General features: G+C 38.9%; 1 protein-coding gene and 1 pseudogene across 17 annotated transcripts in view; one reads left to right on the top strand and one right to left on the bottom strand.

The window, feature by feature from the left end:
• CPLANE1 (ciliogenesis and planar polarity effector complex subunit 1) overlaps nucleotides 1-20,988 on the top strand; it is a 150,025-nt gene that overhangs the window by 110,326 nt on the left and 18,711 nt on the right. For 14 of the 17 annotated variants that reach the window (XM_054487076.2, XM_054487081.2, XM_054487077.2 and 11 more), the window contains 4 exons: nucleotides 3,435-3,605; nucleotides 6,522-6,552; nucleotides 7,051-7,179; nucleotides 20,495-20,660. In XM_054487076.2, coding sequence (XP_054343051.1) covers nucleotides 3,435-3,605; nucleotides 6,522-6,552; nucleotides 7,051-7,179; nucleotides 20,495-20,660 — 497 coding nt within the window. Of the gene's footprint in view, nucleotides 1-3,434; nucleotides 3,606-6,521; nucleotides 6,553-7,050; nucleotides 7,180-14,701; nucleotides 15,082-20,494; nucleotides 20,661-20,988 lie in introns of those variants that run through there. The other 3 variants (XM_063664740.1, XM_063664737.1, XM_063664738.1) reach the window with 2 other exon arrangements.
• LOC129037075 (ribosomal biogenesis factor-like) lies at nucleotides 15,145-15,434 on the bottom strand (annotated as a pseudogene).

Here is a 20,988-nt window from a genome sequence, read left to right as displayed (position 1 = left end):
TAGTTGTGTCCAGCATGTACCTAGATTTCATTCCTTTAAATAATTAGACAATCTTTTTTAACCAGCAAGCATAATCAGTGTTCATTTATTGTATTTACTGATATATTTGTGCTTATTTCTAATATCTTATTTCATGTTTTTTTTTTTTGCCATTTTTTTCCTTTTGTCCCTCTTTTTTGCCTTTTATTGGATGGAGTTTTCTATATTCTGTCTTTCCTGCTGTATTGGTTCAGAAATTATACGTTTGATTTTTAGTTTTTAGTGGTTATTCTTGAATTTTTAACATTCATAGGTGAGTTAAAATTTAAGGTGAAGTTGGACATGGTGGTGCATACCTGTAGTCCCAGCTATTCAGGAGGCTGAGGTGGGAGGATCACTTGAGCCCAAGAATTAAAGGTTGTAGTATGCTATCATCACACCTGTGAATAGCCACTGCACTCCAGCCTGAGCAACATAGTGAGACACCACCTCTCAAAATTTTTTTCGTTTTAAATTAAGGTGAATATATCTACCTCCCAAACAATATAAGGACTTTAGACCTTTTTAGCACTGATTTGTTCCCTCCATCTTCTCTGATACTGTTTTTTTGTTTGTTCGTTTTTGAGACAGAGTCTCACACTGTGGCCCAGGCTGGAGAGTGCAGTGGTATGATCTCAGCTCACTGCAACCACTGCCTCCCAGGTTCAAGCAATTCTTCTTCCTCAGCCTCCCAAGTAACTGGGACTACAGGTGCATACCACCACGCCCAGCTAATTTTTTCTATTTTTAGTAGAGATGGGGTTTCACCATGTTGGCCAGAATGGTCTCAATCTCTTGACCTTGTGATCTGCCCGCCTCGGCCTCCCAAAGTGCTGGGATTACAGGCGTGAGCCACCACGCCCAGCCTCTGATAACTGTTTTCAAATATTTTACATCTACTCTGTTTTTAACCCTCCCATTTAGTTCCCCTTGCCTTTTATTTTTTAAGTCAGTGCTTAGTTAAGATTTCTCAACATTTGTCATTTTCTTTGCCAACAATTACTTCATTTTAAAATTTCTAATTTTTTTTTTTTTTTTTTGAGACAGAGTCTCGCTCTATCGCCCAGGCTGGAGTGCAGTGGTGCTATCTCGGCTCACTGCAAACTCCGCCTCCCGGGTTCACGCCATTCTCCTGCCTCAGCCTCCTGAGTAGCTGGGACTACAGGTGCCCGCCACCGCACCCGGCTAATTTTTTGTATTTTTAGTAGAGACTTGGTTTCACCATGTTAGCCAGGATGGTCTTGATCTCCTGACCTCGTGATCCGCCTGCCTCGGCCTCCCAAAGTGCTGGGATTACAGGCCTGAGCTACCGCACCCGGCCTAAAATTTCTAATTTAAATAATGTAAATATGTAGGCAACAAATGTATAAAACCAAAACAAGTTTCATGATACCTTTTATTGTCTGAGATGCTGTCTGACATTTTCTCTTCTCTGCTGTTGCCCACAGTTGCTTCTTGCATCCACTTCTTTTTTTTTTTTTTTTTTTTAAAGAGAAAGTCTCACTCTGTTGGAGTGCAGTGGCCCGATCTTGTCTCACTGCAACCTCCTCCTCCAGGGTTCAAGCAATTCTCTGCCTCAGCCTCCCAAGTAGCTGGGACTACAGGCGCCTGCCACCATGCCCAGCTAATTTTTTGTATTTTTAGTAGAGACGGAGTTTCACCATGTTAGCCAGGATGGTCTCCATCTCCTGACCTCATGATCCGCCTGCCTCGGCCTCCCAAAGTGCTGGGATTACAAGCGTGAGCCACCGTGCCTGGCCGTATTTCTTTTATTTACCTTATATTGGAGTAGGAATGATTCTTTAGTTTTAAGATTTAACTTTGGGGACTTTTCACCCATAATATTTTGAAGTACTGCTTCCTCCCCATTTTTTCTTTTCTCTCTAAAACACCTAATAGAGGCATGTTGGACCTTCTCACTCTGTTCCTTGTATCTTTTTTTTTTTTTTTTTTTCTTTTGAGACAGAGTTTCGCTCTTGTTGTCCAGGCTGGAGTGCAATGGCGCAATCTCGGCTCACCACATCCCCTGCCTTGCAGGTTCAAGTGATTCTCCTGTCTCAGCCTTCCAAGTAGCTGTGATTACAGGCATGTGCCACCACCCCTGGCAAATTTTTTGTATTTTTAGTAGAGACAGGGTTTCTCCATTTTGTTCAGGCTAGTCTCGAACTCCTGACCTCAGGTGATCCACCCACCTCGGCCTCCCAAAGTGCTGGGATTACAGGTGTGAACCGCTGTGCCTGGCCTCCTTATCTCTTTTAACCTCTTCTGCATAATTTCCTCCCTTTATCAGTGGTTCACTCAGGATGATTTCCTCAGATCTGTCTTCTAGTTTACTAATTCTCTTTTTTGCTGTGTCTTTGGTGTTTTAGCTATTCATTATGATTTTAATTTTGGTGGCTACATTTAATATCTAGAAGTTGTATTTATTTCTTTTTCAAATCTATCGGCGCTTTGGATGTCCTGTCCTGTTTTTTTATTGCTGTTCCTATGCTTCATCTGTTTCATAATTTTAGTCATGTTTTATGCTAACCTTTTCTGATTGTTGTATTTCATATGTGCACATTATCAATTGTTGAATCTGCATACTGACTATCTTTCATGGTTGGTTGTTCCTTTGTGTGATTTGTAATTTTTTATCATGGGCTTATCATTAGTGGAAGTTCTGCTAGATTATGTTTGTCTTTGGAGTAGTTTTGCATTTGCTTCTTGCTGTCATTGAAGTAGGAAAAAATTGGAACAAATTTTAGTATACATTTCTTCACTTGGGGTTGCTGTACTGTATTGATGGTAGAAATTCAGACCGTGTTCATGCTTGTGGCAAGTCAGGGGTTTTGATTTCTCAAAGTTGACTTTTATTTTTCTCTCAGCTGCTGTCCATGCAGATAGAAAACTTACTTGCTGTTTCACCAGGGGAGAGATTTTCTTATTCCTATTTTATGGACAAAGCTGTCCTTCATTGCTCTAAGATATATGAAGGTAGCTCAGTTTTTCCCTCATTGCAGTCTGCAGAACCACATCTCCCATTTCTCAGTAGACTATCCCAGCATCATTGCCCACTTACTGCTCCAGCTTTGAGTTCCTTTTTCTTTTCTGGCACCAGGGGATTTCTCTGTTTAGAAAGATTGGTCGTATATTAAAAATTTTTTTTTGTAATTTAGCATGTCTGTGTTTTTATGGAAGAGCATAGGCCTGTGTACTTCAGCTCAGTCTAATAAATTTTGTTTATTTACTGTGGGAGAGCTTTAACTTCAAATTTTTTATTAAATTCATTATACAGTATAAAGCTATTAGCATAACATGTGACAAACTTCTAATATCTGTGTTGCCAGTTGGAAATAGTGGCAATTGTTGTCTTTTCCATGTGATCTTTTTTTCTCTACTATTTTATCTTAATTGTAATATATACTCTGGATTAGTGCGTTTTTTGACCCATATGGCTGAAGAAGATCAAAGTGACAAAAAGGAGACTTCAGAACCTGAATTTTCAATAACAGAAAACTATTCTGGTCAGAAAACTTGTGTGTTTCCTACTGCCGATTCGGCTGTCAGCCTTTCCAGTTCCAGTGATCAGAATACTACTTCTCCTGGTATTGTTCTTTACTTTTTCATTTACACATACTCTTATTCTCCATTATAATGTTACTGAACATGATTTACTGGGAATACAGTTATGAAAGGTTTATGAAGTCATTTTGTAATATTTATTTTAGGGGAAGGAAAGTTAAAACTTTTGCTAGTCACATGAAGAACTGTGACATCTTGTCACCTTCATAAGACATACTGCAATCATGTGTCATATCTTGGTGTAACTTATTAATATGAAATATGTAGCAACTGGAATTACAATAATAGTTCATTTTTACAAAAATTGAAAAATTAAAACTCTTCCAATTATAAGAACTTTGAATTTTAATTTGAAAACAAAACAGTAGCCATCACTTCTTGAGCCTCTACCATGTGCCAAACATCACTGTTTTATATGCATAGATTCTGGTTTAAGCCTGATCTATGAGGTGTAGACACTATTATTATCCCCATTTTACAGTTGAGGAGATTGAGATTTAGAAGGATTTAGTGCCACTTTTTGTTTTATTTCATTTGGAGGTAGCAATTAAAACTGCTATTCTTTAGTCCTAATGAATACATTTTGTCCTATGAATAAAGTTCAATCACTGACAGTGGCTTGGAAATATTTTTTTTTCTCTCAGATATTGATGGTCAATTAAAATGATTTTACTGAGTGTTTAGTATATGTTCTATTACCATTATTAAAGTGATATAAACAGTAAAAATGCTATTTTAAATGGCATTACTGTTACTTAAGTAAAAGAAAAGCTATTAAGAAGCTGATTTAAATCTTGTAATTATTTTCTCAGTTCTTTCTAGATGCCATGTGTGTTTTAGTCATCAACATATGGGGATAATAATTTCCACTTAACAGAGTTGTGAAGACTGATGATCATATATAAAGCATCTGAGAATCTTGTTTTATTTTCTTGGTCACTGATAGCTTTTCTCTTCTCTTCTCTGGGGAGGATTGACAAATGAGGTTAAACAGGACTCATATGGCTAGATGGTAGAGGATTCTAATTATATCTGAGAAGTTTACACTCCATTTTATACTTGGGAACATGGGAGAATTCCAAGCAGAGAAGTAAAATGAGGAGGTTTTGAGGAAAAATAGAATGGAGGCATGGAGACCACTGAGGAGGCTACTAAAATCTGACCTGGGAAATAATGAGGGCCTGGCTAGTGTTGTGGGAAAGAAATAGAAGAAACGAGACATTTTGAATTAGTAAATGGTACTCAGTGACTAGGTGGGTAAAAGAGGAAGAGAGGGCTAACATGGTTGTTTAGTGTTGCCAGAGTCTAAGGCAAAGGTATAACTAGGTCTGATGTCAAAGTCTAGACTCCAGTCTTTTGGCTTCCCTGGGCCACATTGGAAGAAGAATTGTCTTGGGCCACACATAAAATACACTAACACTAGCAATAGCTGATGAGTTAGAAAAAAAAAAAGTCCATGCATAAATCTCATAATGTTTTAGGAACGTTTACTTGGTAATAAACAGGTACTGTGGCTGTGGGTTAGTGATCCTGGGTTACTAATAGGAGAAAGGGCAACTTGTTACTTACCAACCTTTGATGACAAACACTTCAACCTTTAACCCAAGAGGTCACCATCTTCACTAATCTCACCTACTTCCCCATATGCAGCCCAGTCATTATTGGAAGAGAATCCTTCAAGCTTTTTTTCATGAATAGGCCAGCAGGGGCCTCTCAAATACTGATAGAAAGTGTCTCTTTAATGGACCTTCTCTTTCCTAAATACATAGGATTAATATCTTTTTCTACCTAGCAAAAAGCTATAAGGGGTAGTACTGTTACTATTACGCTAATCTTAGATTTATGTGAAGTATTTCTCTCTTAGTTAAATTGAATTAGTTGTTCTTAAGAACCCACAAATGCCCAGATTCTGAGAACAAAAATAAAATCCTTGATTTGGAGGTTAATAAATTAAATAGAACAATATGTTTTCAAGAAAACAGGTATTTCATATTAAAACCATGTGAATGTGTAAGTCTTAGGGACAGATTTGGTTGATCTCAAGATAATAAAATCTTAAGGAATATTTTTTGAGAAGAGATGTCAGAACACTTTTCCCTATATTAATTGAGTTCTGTTTTTAGAATTAAACATATAGAAGAATTAAACATTTAGAATGGAAACATATAGAAGATTGAATAGTTTTCAGTGTTTTTCTCTGAAGACATATAGTTAATACTGGACAAGACTTAAAAATTATATTTTGGGTCACATTCTTACAGGTAAATTGCTTCTTGGATTTAAATAAGATATTTTCTAAAATATATTACTTTAAGATCACCAGAGATTTTTTATTTGTGTATATTTTATAAAGTAAATTGCACTCCAGTACTCTAAACTGTGTACTAAGCAAAGAAGGGTTGTACCTTCTGACATATTATACTGAGTACTCAGGATAGAAAAAGTAATAATCTTATACTGGCTGGGTGCGATGGCCCATGCCTGTAATCCCAGCACTTTGGGAGGCCAAGGCAGGTGAGTCACTTGAGCTCAGGAGTTTGAGACCAGCCTGGGCAACATAGCAAGACCCTCTGTCTACAAAAAATACAAAAATTAGCCTGCATTGCGGCACACACCTGTAATCCCAGCCATTCAGGAGGTTAAGGTGGGAGGTTTGCTTGAGCCCAGAGGCAGAGGTTGTAGTGTGCCATGACCATGTCCCTGCACTTAGTCTGGGTGACAGAGTGAGACATGGTCTCAAAAAATATGTAGACGGTATTCACTACCAGATAGCATATTCAGGAGGAGGATAAATATGCTGTAAATATATATCTATAAACCAATTTGGAGGTTTAAAAGTATTTTAATTTAATTTCTGGTTATATAATTTCTAAATTAGATTAACAATTGAAAGCAAAAAAAAAACCCAAAATTTTTATTAATAATGATTTTTTTTTTAGGTATGAATAGCAATGATGAATTATGTGAGAGGTAAATATCTTAAGAGTTAATTCACAATTTTCTTTAAAGTTGGGTGTAGATAGTGAAAATTTTGTTGTTCATATGTGTGTGAATTTTTACATTATATATATCTTTGTGGTTTAAAGGAATGTAAGTTTTCATTGGGTATGGAATATTTTTAAGAAATTGAGGACTGTTATATCCCTTACTGTTTTAGCACAAGTAGTTAGAATTCAATAGACTATATTTACTACATTTTCTTATATAAATATGGATTAAATTTAAACAGGCAGAATCTATAGAGGTTTTCTTCTGGACCATATGTTTCCTTTTTAAAGAAAATCTACCAAGTCACTACTTTTTGTTGATTAGTCTTTTTCACTGAGAGATAGCAGAATTACAGAAATAGAAGGAACAGTAGATATATGTTTATCATTTTGTGTTCATTTGTTACATGTTTATTTTTGCTTAATGTAATTAAGTTGTAGATACTGATATATATTTCTTAAATTACATTTGCAAATGAAGTGTTTCAGTACACCCGTTCCAGATGACTGGATTGACTGATATTGCAGACATTATTGATGACCTTATAACTAAAGACAGAGTTTCCAGTGAAGAACTTGGCTTAACAGAACAAGCTATGGGCACCTCCAGGTAATCATTGAATAATTCATTTTTAACCTGTTTAAAATGCTTCTCATTCAAGAATGTTCAAAACTTGTCATATTTTAATGTGATTTTTATGAAACAAATCTGAAGCTTAGAATAGATTTTTTTCTTCATGTTTTGTTATGTATATGTGTCATTCTTCCCTTTTCCCTAACACTATATAGTACATAACTGTATCCTGTGAGTTTTCCCAAGAATCATCTAAGTACAACATACATTTAATCCTGTCTGTTACTAGAAGTAATTAATGATTAGTTCATAGCACTTTACCCTAAAATTAACCCTTAGAATACATTTTAAATAGGCTTTCTGATCTATCATGCAAATGGAAAACAAAAAAGATCGGGGCTGCTGTTTTTATATCAAATAAAACAGACTTTAAACCAACAGCAGTAAAAAAGGACAAAGAAAGGGACATAATGATAAAGAGTTCAATTCAACAAGAAGACTTAACTATCCTAAATATATAAGCATTCAACATTGGAGCACCTAGACTCATAAAATAAGTACTTATAGACCTATGAAACTATTTAGGCAACCACATAATAATAGTGGGGGACTTCAACACCCCACTGACAAAGTTGGACATATCATCAAAGCAGAAAACTAACAAATTCTGAAATTAAATTAGACACTTGATCAATTGAACCTAATAAACATCTGTAGAATGCTCCACCCATCAACCACAGAATATACATTCTTTTCATCTGCACACAGAATATACTCCAAGATCGACCAAATCCTTGGCCTTAAAGCAAGTTTCAATAAATTAAAAAAAAACAAACCCTGAAATCTGACTGATATGATTTGGCTGTGTCCCTATCCAAATCTCATCTTGAATTGTAGTTCCCATAATTCCCATGTGTCATGGGAGGGAACAGGTGGAGATAATTGAATCATGGGGACAGTTTGCCGCTTCCTGTTCTCATGCTAGTAAGTGAGTTCTCACAAGAACTGATGGTATTATAAGGGGCTTCCCCCTATAGTGGGCACTCATTTTTCTCCTTCCTGCCATCATGTGAATAAGGACGTGTTTGCTTCCCCTTCTGCATGATTATAAGTTTTCTGAGGCCTCCCCAGCCATGCTGAACTGTGAATTAATTACACCTCTTCCCTTTATAAATTGTTCAGTCTCAGGTATGTCTTATTTAGCAGTGTAAGAACAGACTAATATAGTAAATTGGTACTGCAGAGAGTGGGGTGCTACTGTAAAAATACCTGAAAATGTGGAAGCGACTTTGGAACTGGGTAACAGGCAGAGGTTGGAACAGTTTGTAGGGCTCAGAAGAAGACAGGAAGATGTGGGAAAGTTTAGAACTTTACCTAGAGACTTGTTGAATGGCTTTGACCAAAAGCCTGATAGCAATATTGACAATAAGATCCAGGCTGAGGTGGTCTCAGATGGAGAAGAGGAACTTGTTGGGAACTGGAGAAGGTGATTCTTATTATGTTTTAGCAAAGAGACTGGTAGCATTTTGCCTCTGTCCTAGAGATTTGTGGAACTTTGAACTTGAGAGAGATTATTTAGGGTATCCGGTGGAAGAAATTTCTAAGTGGCAAAGCATTCAAGAGGAAGCAGAGCATCAAAGTTTGGAAAATTTGCAGCCTGACAGTGCAATATAAAAGAAAAACCCATTTGCTGGGGAGAAGTTCAAGCTCACTGCAGAAATTTCCATAAATAATGAGAAGCCAAATTTTAGTCACCAAGACCATGAGGAAAATATCTCCAGGGCATGTCAGAGACTTTCATGGCAGCCCCTCCCATCACAGGCCCAGAGGCCTAGGAGGGAAAAATGGTTTCCTGGGCCAGGCCCAGGCCCTCCTTGCTGTGTGCAGCCTAGGAACTTGGTGCCCTGCATCCTGTCCTCTCTAGCTGTGGCTAGAAGGTGCCAAGATACAGCTTGGGCTGTGGCTTCAGAAGGTGCAAGTGCCAAGCCTTGGCAGCCTCCACGTGGTGTTGAGCTTGTGGGTGAATAGAAGTCAAGAATTGAAGTTTGGGAACCTCCTCGTAGATTTCAGAGGCTGTATGGAAACGCCAGGCAGAAGTTTGTTGCAAGGGCATAGCTCTCATGGAGAACCTCTGCTAGGGCAGTGTGGGAGGGAAATGTGGGGTTGGAGCCCCCACACAGATTCCCTTCTGGGGCACTGCCTAGTGGAGCTGTGAGAAGAGGGCCATCGTCCTTCAGACCCCAGAATGGTAGATTTACCGACAGCTTGCACCATGTGCCTGGAAAAGTCACAGACAATGCTGGCTGTGAAAGCAGCTGGGACAGAGGGCTGTACCCTGCAAAGCCACAGGGATAGAGCTGTCCAAGACCATGGGAACCCACCTCTTGTATCAGCATGACCTGGATGTGAGACATGGAGTCAAAGAAGATCATTTTGGAACTTTAAGGTTTAATGACTGCCCTATTGGATTTTGGACTTGTATGAGGCTGATAGCCCCTTTGTTTTGGCTAATTTCTCCTATTTGGACTGGGTATTTTTACCCAGTGCCTGTACCTCCATTGTATCTAGGAAGTAACTAACTTGCTTTTGATTTTACAGGCAGAAGGGACTTGCCTTGTCTCAGATGAGACTTTGGACTTGGACTTTTGAGTTAATGCTAGAATGAGTTAAGACTTTGGGGGACTGTTGGAAGGACATGATTGTGTTTTGAATTATGAGGACATGAGATTTGGAAGGGGCTGGGGCAGAATGATATGGTCTGACTGTTTCCTCATCCACATCTCATCTTGAATTGTAGTTCCCATAATCCCCACATGTTGGTGGAGATAATTTAATCATGGAGGTGGTTTGCCCCATCCTGTTCTCGTGATAGTAAAAACACTATTTCACGAGATCTGATGGGTTTTTTGTTGTTGATTTTTTTGAGACGGAGTCTCGCTCTGTTGCCAGGCTGGAGTGCCGTGGTGCGATCTCAGCTCACTGCAACCTCCGACTCCCTGGTTCAAGTTATTCCTGCCTCAGCCTCCCGAGTAGCTGGGATTACAGGCACATGCCACCATATCCAGCTAATTTTTATATTTTTGGTAGAGACAGGGTTTCATCATGTTGGCCAGGATGGTCTCAATCTCCTGACCTTGTGATCTGCCCACCTCGACTTCCCAAAGTGCTGGGATTACAGGTGTGAGCCACTGCACCTGGCCGATCTGATGGTTTTATAAGGGACTTGCCCCTTTGCTGGGCACTCATTCTTCTCCTTCCTGCCACCAAGTGGAGAAGTACATGTTTGCTTCTCCTTCTGCCATGATTATAAGTTTCTTGAGGACTCCCCAGCCATGCTTAACTGTGAAGTAATTAAATCTCTTTCCTTTATAAATTATCAAGTCTCAGGTATGTCTTTATTAGCAGTGTGAGAACAGACTAATACACATACCAACCGTACTTTCAGATCATAGAGGCATAAAAATAGAAATCAATACCAAGAAGACCTCTCAAAACCACACTATTACATGGAAATTAAACAACTTGCTCTTGAATGACTTTTGGGTAAACAATGAAATTAAGGCAAAAATCAGAAAATTATTTGAAATAAATGAAAACAAAGACACAACATACCAAAATCTCTGGGATGCAGCAAAAGCAACATTGAGAGGAAAATTTAGAGGCTGGGCACCGTGGCTCACATCTGTAATCCCAGCACTTTGGGAGACGGAGGTCAGCAGATCACCTGAGGTTGGGAGTTGGAGACCAGCCTGACCAACATGGAGAAACCCCATCTCTACTAAAAATACAAAATTAGCTGGGCATGGTGGCACATGCCTGTAATCCCAGCTACTCGGGAGGCTGAGGCAGGAGAATCACTTGAACCTAGGAGGCAGAGGTTGTGGTGAGCCAAGATCACACCATTGCACTCCAGCCTGGGCAACAAGAGCAAAACTCTTTCTCAAAAAAAAAGTGGAAAGTTTATAGCACTAAACACCTACATCAAAAAGTTAGAATGATTTCAAATTAGTAATCTAACATCACATCTAGAGGAACTAGAAAAACAAGAACAAATTAACCCCAGAGCTAGCAAAAGAAAATGAGTAACTAAAATCAGAGCAGAAGTGAACAAAATCGAGAACCAAAAATCCATACAAAGAATCAACAATACCAAAAGTTGGTTATTAGAAAGGATAAACTAGATTGATAGACCACTAGCTACATTAACAAAGAAAAAAGAGAGAAGATTCAAATAAGCACAATCAGAAAACAACAAAGGTGACATTACAACCGATCCCACAGAAATACAAAAGATCCTCAGAGACTATTATGAACACCTGTATGCACAAAGTAGAAAATCTACAGGAAATGGATACATTCCTGGAAACACACAACCCCCCAACATTGAATCAGGAAGAAATTTGAAACCCGGAACAGACCAATATGAAGTCCTGAAATGGAATCAGTAATAAAAAACCCACCAACCAATAAATGCCCCAGACCAGATGGATTCACAGCCAAATTCTGCCAGACATAAAAGAAGAACTGGTGGGAATTCTACTGAAACTCTTTTAAAAAATCATGGAGGACAGACTCCTCCCCAATCATTCTATGAAGGTGGCATCACCCTGATAACAAAACCTGGCAAAGACCCAAGGAAAAAAGAAAACTACAGGCCAATATCCCTGATGAATATAGAAGCAAAAATCTTCAACAAAATATAGCAAACCGAAAGCAGCACATCAAATTGTGGTGATTGTTAATTCACCATAATCAAGTAGGCCTCATTTCTAGGATGCAAGATTGGTTTAACATACACAAATCAATAAATGTGATTAATAGCCATTTATGATAAACCTACAGCCAACATCTTACTGAATGGGCAAAAGCTGGAAGCATTCACCTTAAGAACTGGTACAAGACAAGAATGCTCAATCTTACCACTTCTATTTAACATAGTACTGGAAGTCCTAGCCAGAGGAATCAGGTAAGAGAAATAAATGCAAGGCATCCAAATAGGAAAATAAGAATTCAGATTATCTCTTTTCTATGACAGTATGATTCTATACCTAGAAAACCTAAAGACTCCTCCAAAAGCCTCCTAGAACTGATAAATGACTTCAGTAAAGTTTCAGGATACAAAATCAATGTACAAAAATCAGTAGCATTTCTATGCACCAATAACATTCAAGCTGAGAACCAAAGCGAGAATGCAGTCCCATTTACAACAGACACACACACACACATCTCTCACCAAAGAGGTGAGAGATCTCAGCAAGGAGAACTACAAAAACACTTCTGAAAGAAATCGCAGGTGACATAAAAAAATGGAAAACATCGCATGCTCACAGAAGAATCAATACCCTTAAAATGACCATACTGCCCAAAGCAATCTATAGATTCAACACTATTTCTATCAAGCTACCAATATCATTTTAAACAGAATTAGAAAAAAAAAAAAACTATTCTAAAATTCATACGGAACCAAAACAGGGTCTGAGTGGCCAAAGCAATCCTGAGCAAAAAGAGCAAAGCCAGAGGCATCATGTTACCTGCCTTCAAATTATACAAGGTTACAGTAACCAAAACAGCATGGTACTGGTACAAAGATGGACATACAGACCAATGGAACAGAACAGAGAACTCAGAAATAAAGTTGCACACCTACAGCCATCTGATCTTTGACAAAGCTGACAAAAATTAGGGGGAAAGGCAGGGGAAATGACTCCCTATAAAGGTTGTGAGAGAGCTGGTTAGCCATATGCAGAAGAATGAAACTGGACCCCTACCTTTCACCATATACAAAAATTAACACAAGATGGATAAAACATTTAAATATAAGACCTCAAACCATAAGAATCCTAGAAGAAACTTAGGAAATACCATTCTGGACACTGGCCTTGGGAAAGAATTTATGACTAAGTTCTCAAAAGCAGTTGTAACAAAAACAAAAATTGACAAGTGGGATGTAATTGAAGAGCTTCTGCACAGCAAAATAATCAACAGAGTAAACAGACAACCTACAGAATAGGAGAAAATATTCACAACCTTTGCATCCAACAATGATCTAATATGCAGAATCTACAAAGAACTTGAACAATTGGGCTGGGTGCGGTGGCTCACGCCTGTAATCCCAGCACTTTGGGAGGCCAAGGCGGGCGGATCAGAAGGTCAGGAGATTGAGCCCATCCTGGCCAACAGGGAGAATCCCCGTCTCTAATGAAAAATACAAAAAAATTAGCTGGGCGTGGTGGCAGGCGCCTGTAGTCCCAGCTACTTGGGAGGCTGAGGCAGGAGAATGGTGTGAATCTGGGAGGTGGAGCTTGCAGTGAGCCGAGATTGCGCCACTGCACTCCAGCCTGGGCGACAGAGCAAGACTGTGTCTCAAAAAAAAAAAAAAAAAGAACTTGAACAATTGAATAAGCAAAGAACAACTAGATTAAAAAGTGGGCAAAGACATTACAAACACTTCTCGAAGTCATTTTGTTCTCAAAAGAAGTTATTATTGAACTTATAAGACCTCATTATTTTCTGGTAAAAATATTTTTCTATTACCAGAAAATATTGTACAAAAAGGAAAAGGGATTCCACTAATTTCTATTTAATTATTTTAGTGTCTATTATTCGATGTATCTGCTGTATTATATATAACCTTATATTAAGACCATGTTAAACCAAACTTCCTAAACTAATGCATTTAGTTACCTTCAGTTGTTTTGTTAAGTTAATGATCATGTTAACAATAGTCTATTAAATGTCAATAATTAGAATAAAAATTAAATATTGACTGGATGCGGTAGCTCACACCTGTAATCTCAGCACTTTCGAGGCTGAGGTGGGAGGATCATTTGAGCTCAGGAGTTTGAGACTAGCCTGGGCAATGTAGCGAAACCTCATCTCTATAAAAAATATTTGGCCTGGCACGGTGGCTCATGCCTATAATCCCAGCACTTTGGGAGGCTGAGGTGGGCAGATCAGGAGGTCACGAGTTCGAGACCAGCCTGTCCAACATGACGAAACCCTGTCTCTACTGAAAATACAAAAAATTAGCTGGGTGTGGTAGTGGGCACCTGTAATCCCATCTACTTGGGAGGCTGAGGCAGGAGAATCCCTTGAACCTGGGAGGTGGAGGTTGCAGTGAGCCAAGATCATGCCACTGCACTCCAGCCTGGGTGACAAGAGTGAAACTCTGTCTCAAAAAAAAAATTTTTACTAAAAAAAAATTAAATATGGTTTCTGCTCTTGGAAACAGAGCTCTAAGACCAAGTTATATCAGTGTTTATGGGAGCTCGGGGGAAGAAAGTCAGTGAAAGAAGGCAATCACAGTAGTTCTTGTATTCATAAGTGAAGGGCAAGGAATTAGATGTAGCTAGAGTTTGTGCATTAGAAGGGGAGAGTGAGACTAGGTGAGTGTGAAGACCAGAGGGAATCACTGAGTTCAACCTATTGACACGCAGCAGGGTGTGGTAGAAAGGGCTTTTTTTCTTTTCATTTTGCTTCAGGGGAAAACCAATTTAATATCTACCAACCTCCCCATCCCCCAAGTAACTTTATTCTGTGATTTCAACTTTTTTTTCAGTTCTGAATCCTGTTTTCTCCACTTATAAAAGGAAAGTTATCAAAAACAAAGGAAGATTACCAAAAACAAAATACGTTGGCAAAGTACTCATCACTTCTTCGACTTAACATTTTTACTGCCATGAAACTATTTCTGTATGTTCTTCTATCCAGACAGACATTCACTGTAGCCTATAACGTGAAAGATGTAAGCAAGGTTATGTAACTGTTTCAGTGAACAGATTTGGTGAAGTGCCTTCTGTTTTAGCACTTTAAGTTTATCCATTTTGTTGACTTCTGACATTCCATTTTTCCTAGATTGGAGGAAAGATCTGTTTATGCAGTTTGTTTTTAAAATGTGCCAATGCCTGCACATTAAGATTTTTAAAAATAAAATTGTATAAAACATATAATGTGTTGGTCTTTTGGGGAGAATTACATACATCACCACTGTATTACACTGTATCACAACTGTATTACAGCTTCATCAACATTAACTGGTTTGCTTTCAGGACATTTCTGAGGAATTGGTTCTTTTTGCAGAGGTTCAAGAGAAAGGGCTTTTGAGAAGTTGTCTAGTTCCTTTTGTATATTTACAAATGCTTCATTAACATTGTTAACTTTTCATCATGCATAATGTTTATTTTAAGATTAGTAGTAACTGGCTTTGCTTTGTTTTTAGCCTTAAAGTTGTTTTGGCTGACCATGTGAAATACGTTCCTGGACTTCTGCCCTCTTAATTTATTCTTGGCCATTGTCTTTGATACTCACATGCAGGTTCTTTTTTTTTAAATTAATTTCCGTAGGCTTTGGGGGAACAGGTGGTATTTGGTTACAAGAGTAAGTTCTTCAGTGATGATTTATGAGATTTTGGTGCACCCATCAACCTGAACAGTATATACTGTACCCAATTTGTAGTCTTTATTCCTCACCCACCTCCCACCCTTTCTCCCAAGTCCCTGAAGTTCATTGTTATCATTCTTATGCCTTTGCCTCCTCATAGCTTATGAGTGAGAGCATACAATGTTTGGTTTTCCATTCCTGAGTTATTTCACTTAGGATAATGGTCTCCAGTTCCATCCAGGTTACTGCGAATGCCATTATTTCATTCCTTTTTATGGCTGAATAGTATGACATGGTGTATATGTGTACCACAATTTATTTATCCACTCATTGCTTAATGGGCATTTGGGCTGGTTCCATATTTTTGCAATTGCGAATTGTGCTGCTATAAACATGCATGTGCAAGTATCTTTTTCATATAATGACTTCTTTTCCTCTGGGTAGATACCCAGTAGTGGGATTGCTGGATCAAATGGTAGTTCTACTTTTAGTTCTTTAAGGCATATCCACACTGTTTTCCATAGTGGTTGTACTAGTTTACATTCCCACCAGCAGTGTAAAAATGTTCCCTTTTAACCGCATCCCTGCCAACATCTATTATTTTTTGATGTTTTGATTATGTCCGTTCTTGCAGAAGATGGTATTGCATTGTGGTTTTTTATTTGCATTTCCCTGATCATTAGTGATGTTGAGCATTTTTTGATATGTTTGTTGGCCATTTGTATATCTTCTTTTGTGAATTGTCTCTTCATGCCTTAACTCTATTGTTTTGATGGAATTTTTTTTTCTTGCTTATTTGTTTGAGTTCCTTGTATATTCTGGTTATTAGTTCTTTGTCGGATGTATAGATTGTGAGGATTTTCTCTCACTCTGGGTTGTCTGTTTACTCTGCTGATTATTTCTTTTGCTGTGCAGAAACTTTTTAGTTTAAGTTCCACCTATTTATCATTGTTTTTGTTGCATTTGCTTTTGAGTTCTTGGTCATGAAGCCTTTGCCTAAGCCAGTGAGTAGAAGGGTTTTTCCGATTTTATCTCCTAGAATTTTTATGGTTTCAGGTCTTAGATTTAAGTCCTTGATACATCTTGAGTTGATTTTTTTATAAGGTGAGAGATGAGGTTCCAGTTTTATTCTTCTGCATGTGGCTTGCCAATTATCCCAGCACCTTTGTTGAATAGAGTGTCCTTCCCCCTTTATGTTTTTGTTTGCTTTGTCGAAGATCAGTTGGCTGTAAGTATTTGGGTTTATTTCTGGGTTCTCTATTCTGTTCCATTGGTCTATGTGCCTATTTTTATACCAGTACCATGCTGTTTTGGTGACTATGGCCTTATAGTATAGTTTGAAGTCATAATGTGATGCCTCCAGATTTATTCTTTTTGCTTTGTCTTGCTTTGGCTGTACAGGCTCTTTTTTTGGTTCCATATGAATTTTAGGATTGTCTTTTCTAGTTCTGTGAAGAATGATGATTTTGTTTTTTGTTTTCTGGGTTTTTTTTGGCAGAGTTGCCCAGGCTGGAGTACAGTGGCACAATCTCTGCTCACTGCAACCTCTGCCTCCTGGGTTCAAGCAATTTTTCTGCCTCAGCCTCCCTAGTAGCTGGGATTACAGGTCTGTGCCATCACACCCGGCTAATTTGTTCATTTTTAATAGAGATGGGTTTTTGCCATGTTGGCCAGGCTGGTCTTGAGCTCCTGACCTCAGGTGATCCACCCGCCTCGGCCTCCCAAAGTGCTGGGATTACAGGTGTGAGCCACCACGCCTGGCCGTTATGGTGGTATTTTGATAGGAATTGCATTGAATTTGTAGATTGCTTTTGGCAATATGGTCATTTTCACAATATTGATTCTACCCATTGATGAGCATGGGATGTGTTTCCATTTGTTTTGTTATTCATGATTTCTTTCAGCAGTGATACATGCATGCAGGTCCTTAAGCTCCAGGTGACACCATCTGCATGCAGCACAGGGCTTTAAGATACAAATTAGAGCCAGTTAGAAGACTTACTTCAGTAGTTTAGAGATGAGGTGATCAGAATGGAGAGTGTAGGGTAATAGGTGTCAGTAAACATTTGGAGGCTATCAGGTGGTAAGAGTGACAGCTTTTTTACTTGGGTGACTGAGTTGATGGTGATTTATTTAGCAGGATAAAGAATGCAGGGGCAACATAGGGAAACCCCATCTCTACCAAAAATACAAAAATTAGCCAGTCTCATAACCCAATCTCAAAAAAAATTTTTTTAATAAAAATATCTTTTAAATCCTGTATTCTGTTAATTTTGCTTCCTTCCCTGAGAAGGACATATCTTTTGTTTGTTTGTTTGTTTTTTGAGACAGGGTCTCACTCTGTCACCCAGGCTGGGGTGCAGTGGCACAATCATGGCTTACTGCAGCCTCAACCTCCCCAGGCTTAAGTGATTCTCCCACCTTAGTCTCCAACTAGCTGGGACCACAGATGTGTGCCACTGCCCCCAGCTAATTTTTATAGTTTTGGTAGAGACGAGGTTTCAAAAACACAAATAAATAAATAAATAAATTTAACTTAATTAAATAATGGCTGGGCTCGGTGACTCATGCCTATATATAATCTCAGCATTTTGGGAGGCCGAGGCGGGTGGATCACCTGAGGTCAGGAGTTCGAGACCAGCCTGACTAACATGGTGAAACCCCGTTCCTACTAAAAATGCAAAAAGCCGGGCGTGGTGGTGCGAGCCTGTAATCTCAGCTACTCGGGAGACTGAGGCAGGAGAATTGCTTAAATCCAGGAGGCAGAGGTTGCAGTGAGCCAAGATCGTGCCATTGCACTCCAGCCTGGGCAACAAGAGTGAAACTCCGTCTCAAAAAATAATAATAATAAAATAAATAAATAAATAAATAAATAAATAAGAGAATGCAGTTTTAGATATAAGGTGGCAGAAGAACATCGAGTGGTAATATTCATCGGTATATTAGTTTTAAGTCCTCTGCAAAGCAGATGGGATTTTGATGAGCAAGAGATTTATTTGGAGAAATGCCTGTGAGGGAAAAAGGGAGGATGCCATAAAATTGGGGACAACTATCATACTGCAGTGCTGATGTAGATCTGACCCTGTGCTGGGGGTCCCCAAGATCACCTCCAGGTTCAGAAATCACCTAGGAGGATGCACAGAACTCAGCAAATAGTCATTTTCATGGCTATAATTTATCCTAACAGGAGGCAAAAGGTACATGGAGTAAATTCCAGGGAAAATCAGGCACAAGCTTCTAAGAGTCTTTTCCCAGTGGAGTCGCACAGAATGCACTTAATTCCTCCAGTAACAAGTTGTGACGACATGTGTGAAATGTCTACCAGGCAAGCCCATTAGAAATTCAGTGCCTGGGGTTTTACTGGGGGGATACTGCCTGCCATGTATTAAGATTCCAGAGTCTCAAAAGGAAAGCAGATATTCAGAATAAACTGTATTGTTTGTATTTGTGACTGGTCTGCTGTTTAGGAGGGTGTCTTTTTCAATCACTGGGTGATGCATCTGTCTCAAGTCCCCATCTTTTAAAAAAGAAACTTTTTAAAATTTTCTTTTTTGGAGATGGAGGTTTGCTATTTTGCCCAAGCTGGGCTTGAACTCACGATTGTCCCACTTCAGCCTCCCAAGTAGCTGGGACTACAGGTGCATGCCACTGCACCTTGCCCCAAATCCCCATTTTGCACCACCCATTTTCTCAGACCACTCCTAGTGCATGTGTGTTAGTTCAGATCCTCCAAGAAGCAGAAGCTAAGGTCGGATTAGCTGTAGAAGAGATTTGCTGGGGAAAATGCTTGTGAGAGGATGGCGGAGTGCAGGGAAGAAGTAAGGAGAAGCATCAGACTATGATGCAGCTCTCAGCCCTCCCTGTAAAGGAGAGGGAAAGAGGGTAGGGGAGACAGAGTCTCAGTGCACTGTGTAGTTTTAAGAATGTTTCAGCCAGGTCAATGGTAAGACCTCAGGCCAAGTCACCCACAGAGTCACCTGTGTCTTGCAGGAATGGGCCTTTCACAGTATCCCTGCCATGTTTAGTCCATTAATTTGGGCCAGACTATGGGAAGTGTGGCATGAGCCTAAGCATGGGATTAGATCCATAAGGGCAGCTGTTGGAAGTCACCTCTGTGTTACAATTTTTTTGTTTTTTTTGAGACAGTCTCCCTCTGTCACCGAGGCTGAAATGCAGTGGCGCAATCACTGCTCACTGCAGCTTCGACCTCCCAGGCTCAAGTGATCCTCCCACCCACCTCAGCCTTCTAAGTAGCTGGGATTACAGGCATGTGCCATTCAACCTGGCTAATTTTTTTTTTTTTTTTTAGTAGAGATGACATCTCATCATCTTGCCCAGGTTGGTCTTGAACTCCTGGGCTAAAGCAGTCTGCCTGCCTTGGCCTCCCAGAGTTCTGGGATTACAGGTGTGAGCCACTGAGCCCAGCCCTGTATTAGAAGTTTTGAAAGTGATAGAGATAGTGCAGGGAATAAGTTATATTAATAGATAAAGAAGTGGAAACCTCCCCATTTTACATGATGTGTTTATTATGCATTGCATACCTGTATCAAAATATCTCATGTACCCTATAAATATATACATCTACTATGTACCCACAAAATTAAAAAGTTTTTAAAAAGTCAAAAGGAGAACCTTCAAGACATGGATTTTGAAGCAGTGAGCAGAGAAGAAAGGAGCCAATGCAGGAGGCTTTATAGTTTTCTGAGAGTTAGGAAAAGACTCAGGTAAGATAGAGTTTAAAGAAGAAGGGAAAATCGAGTTTGAGGCAAATGTTATAAAGAAGTTGTTAGCTTTCTGAGTCCATTTGCAGTGGAGTTCAGGTAACAAATTGGAGTGAGTTGACTAGAGAACATAAGTATATACTACTTTTGAAGACGGGGCAAAATATTTCCAGATAGTGTTTAGTCATGATATATCTTATCTGCTTAACAAATTTAAAAGCAAATGATGTCTTGCTTGTTAAATTTCTCAGAATTCAGCATTCTTCTGGCAGACATTCACAAAGAACTGACAAGGAAAGAAGAGAGATTCAAGCCTGGATGAAAAGAAAACGAAAAGAAAGAATGGCAAAGTACTTAAATGAACTGGCAGAAAAGAGAGGGCAAGAACGTGACCCTTTCTGTCCCAGAAGCAATCCAGTAAGTCTGCCATGTCAAGGGTAATGGAATTATAGAATATGTGTAATTACTTTCCTGGCAAAATTTTGAGAAAAAGATTAACATAATTTGGATACATTTTTAATTTGGCATATAGAAAAGTAAATGTTTTACTTAAGTCAGGAAAAGTTAATAAATTACCTTAAAATGTTGCAGCATATTGTGCTAACCAAGTTATACTGAATTATCTTAAATATTTTTTTGTCCCCCAGGCTAATGATGGCTGTAGCATTTTAACAAGAGGAGGAGGTTGAGTGATTGGGTGACCAATTGGAGTTGTTCCTTTAATTTTCAATGAGAGTCATTGGCT

This window comes from Pongo pygmaeus, chromosome 4 (assembly GCF_028885625.2).
Source record: "Pongo pygmaeus isolate AG05252 chromosome 4, NHGRI_mPonPyg2-v2.0_pri, whole genome shotgun sequence".
Lineage (NCBI taxonomy): Eukaryota > Metazoa > Chordata > Mammalia > Primates > Hominidae > Pongo > Pongo pygmaeus.
Note: the sequence above shows the minus strand (reverse complement) of the source record. Positions and strands in the feature narration are given on the sequence as shown.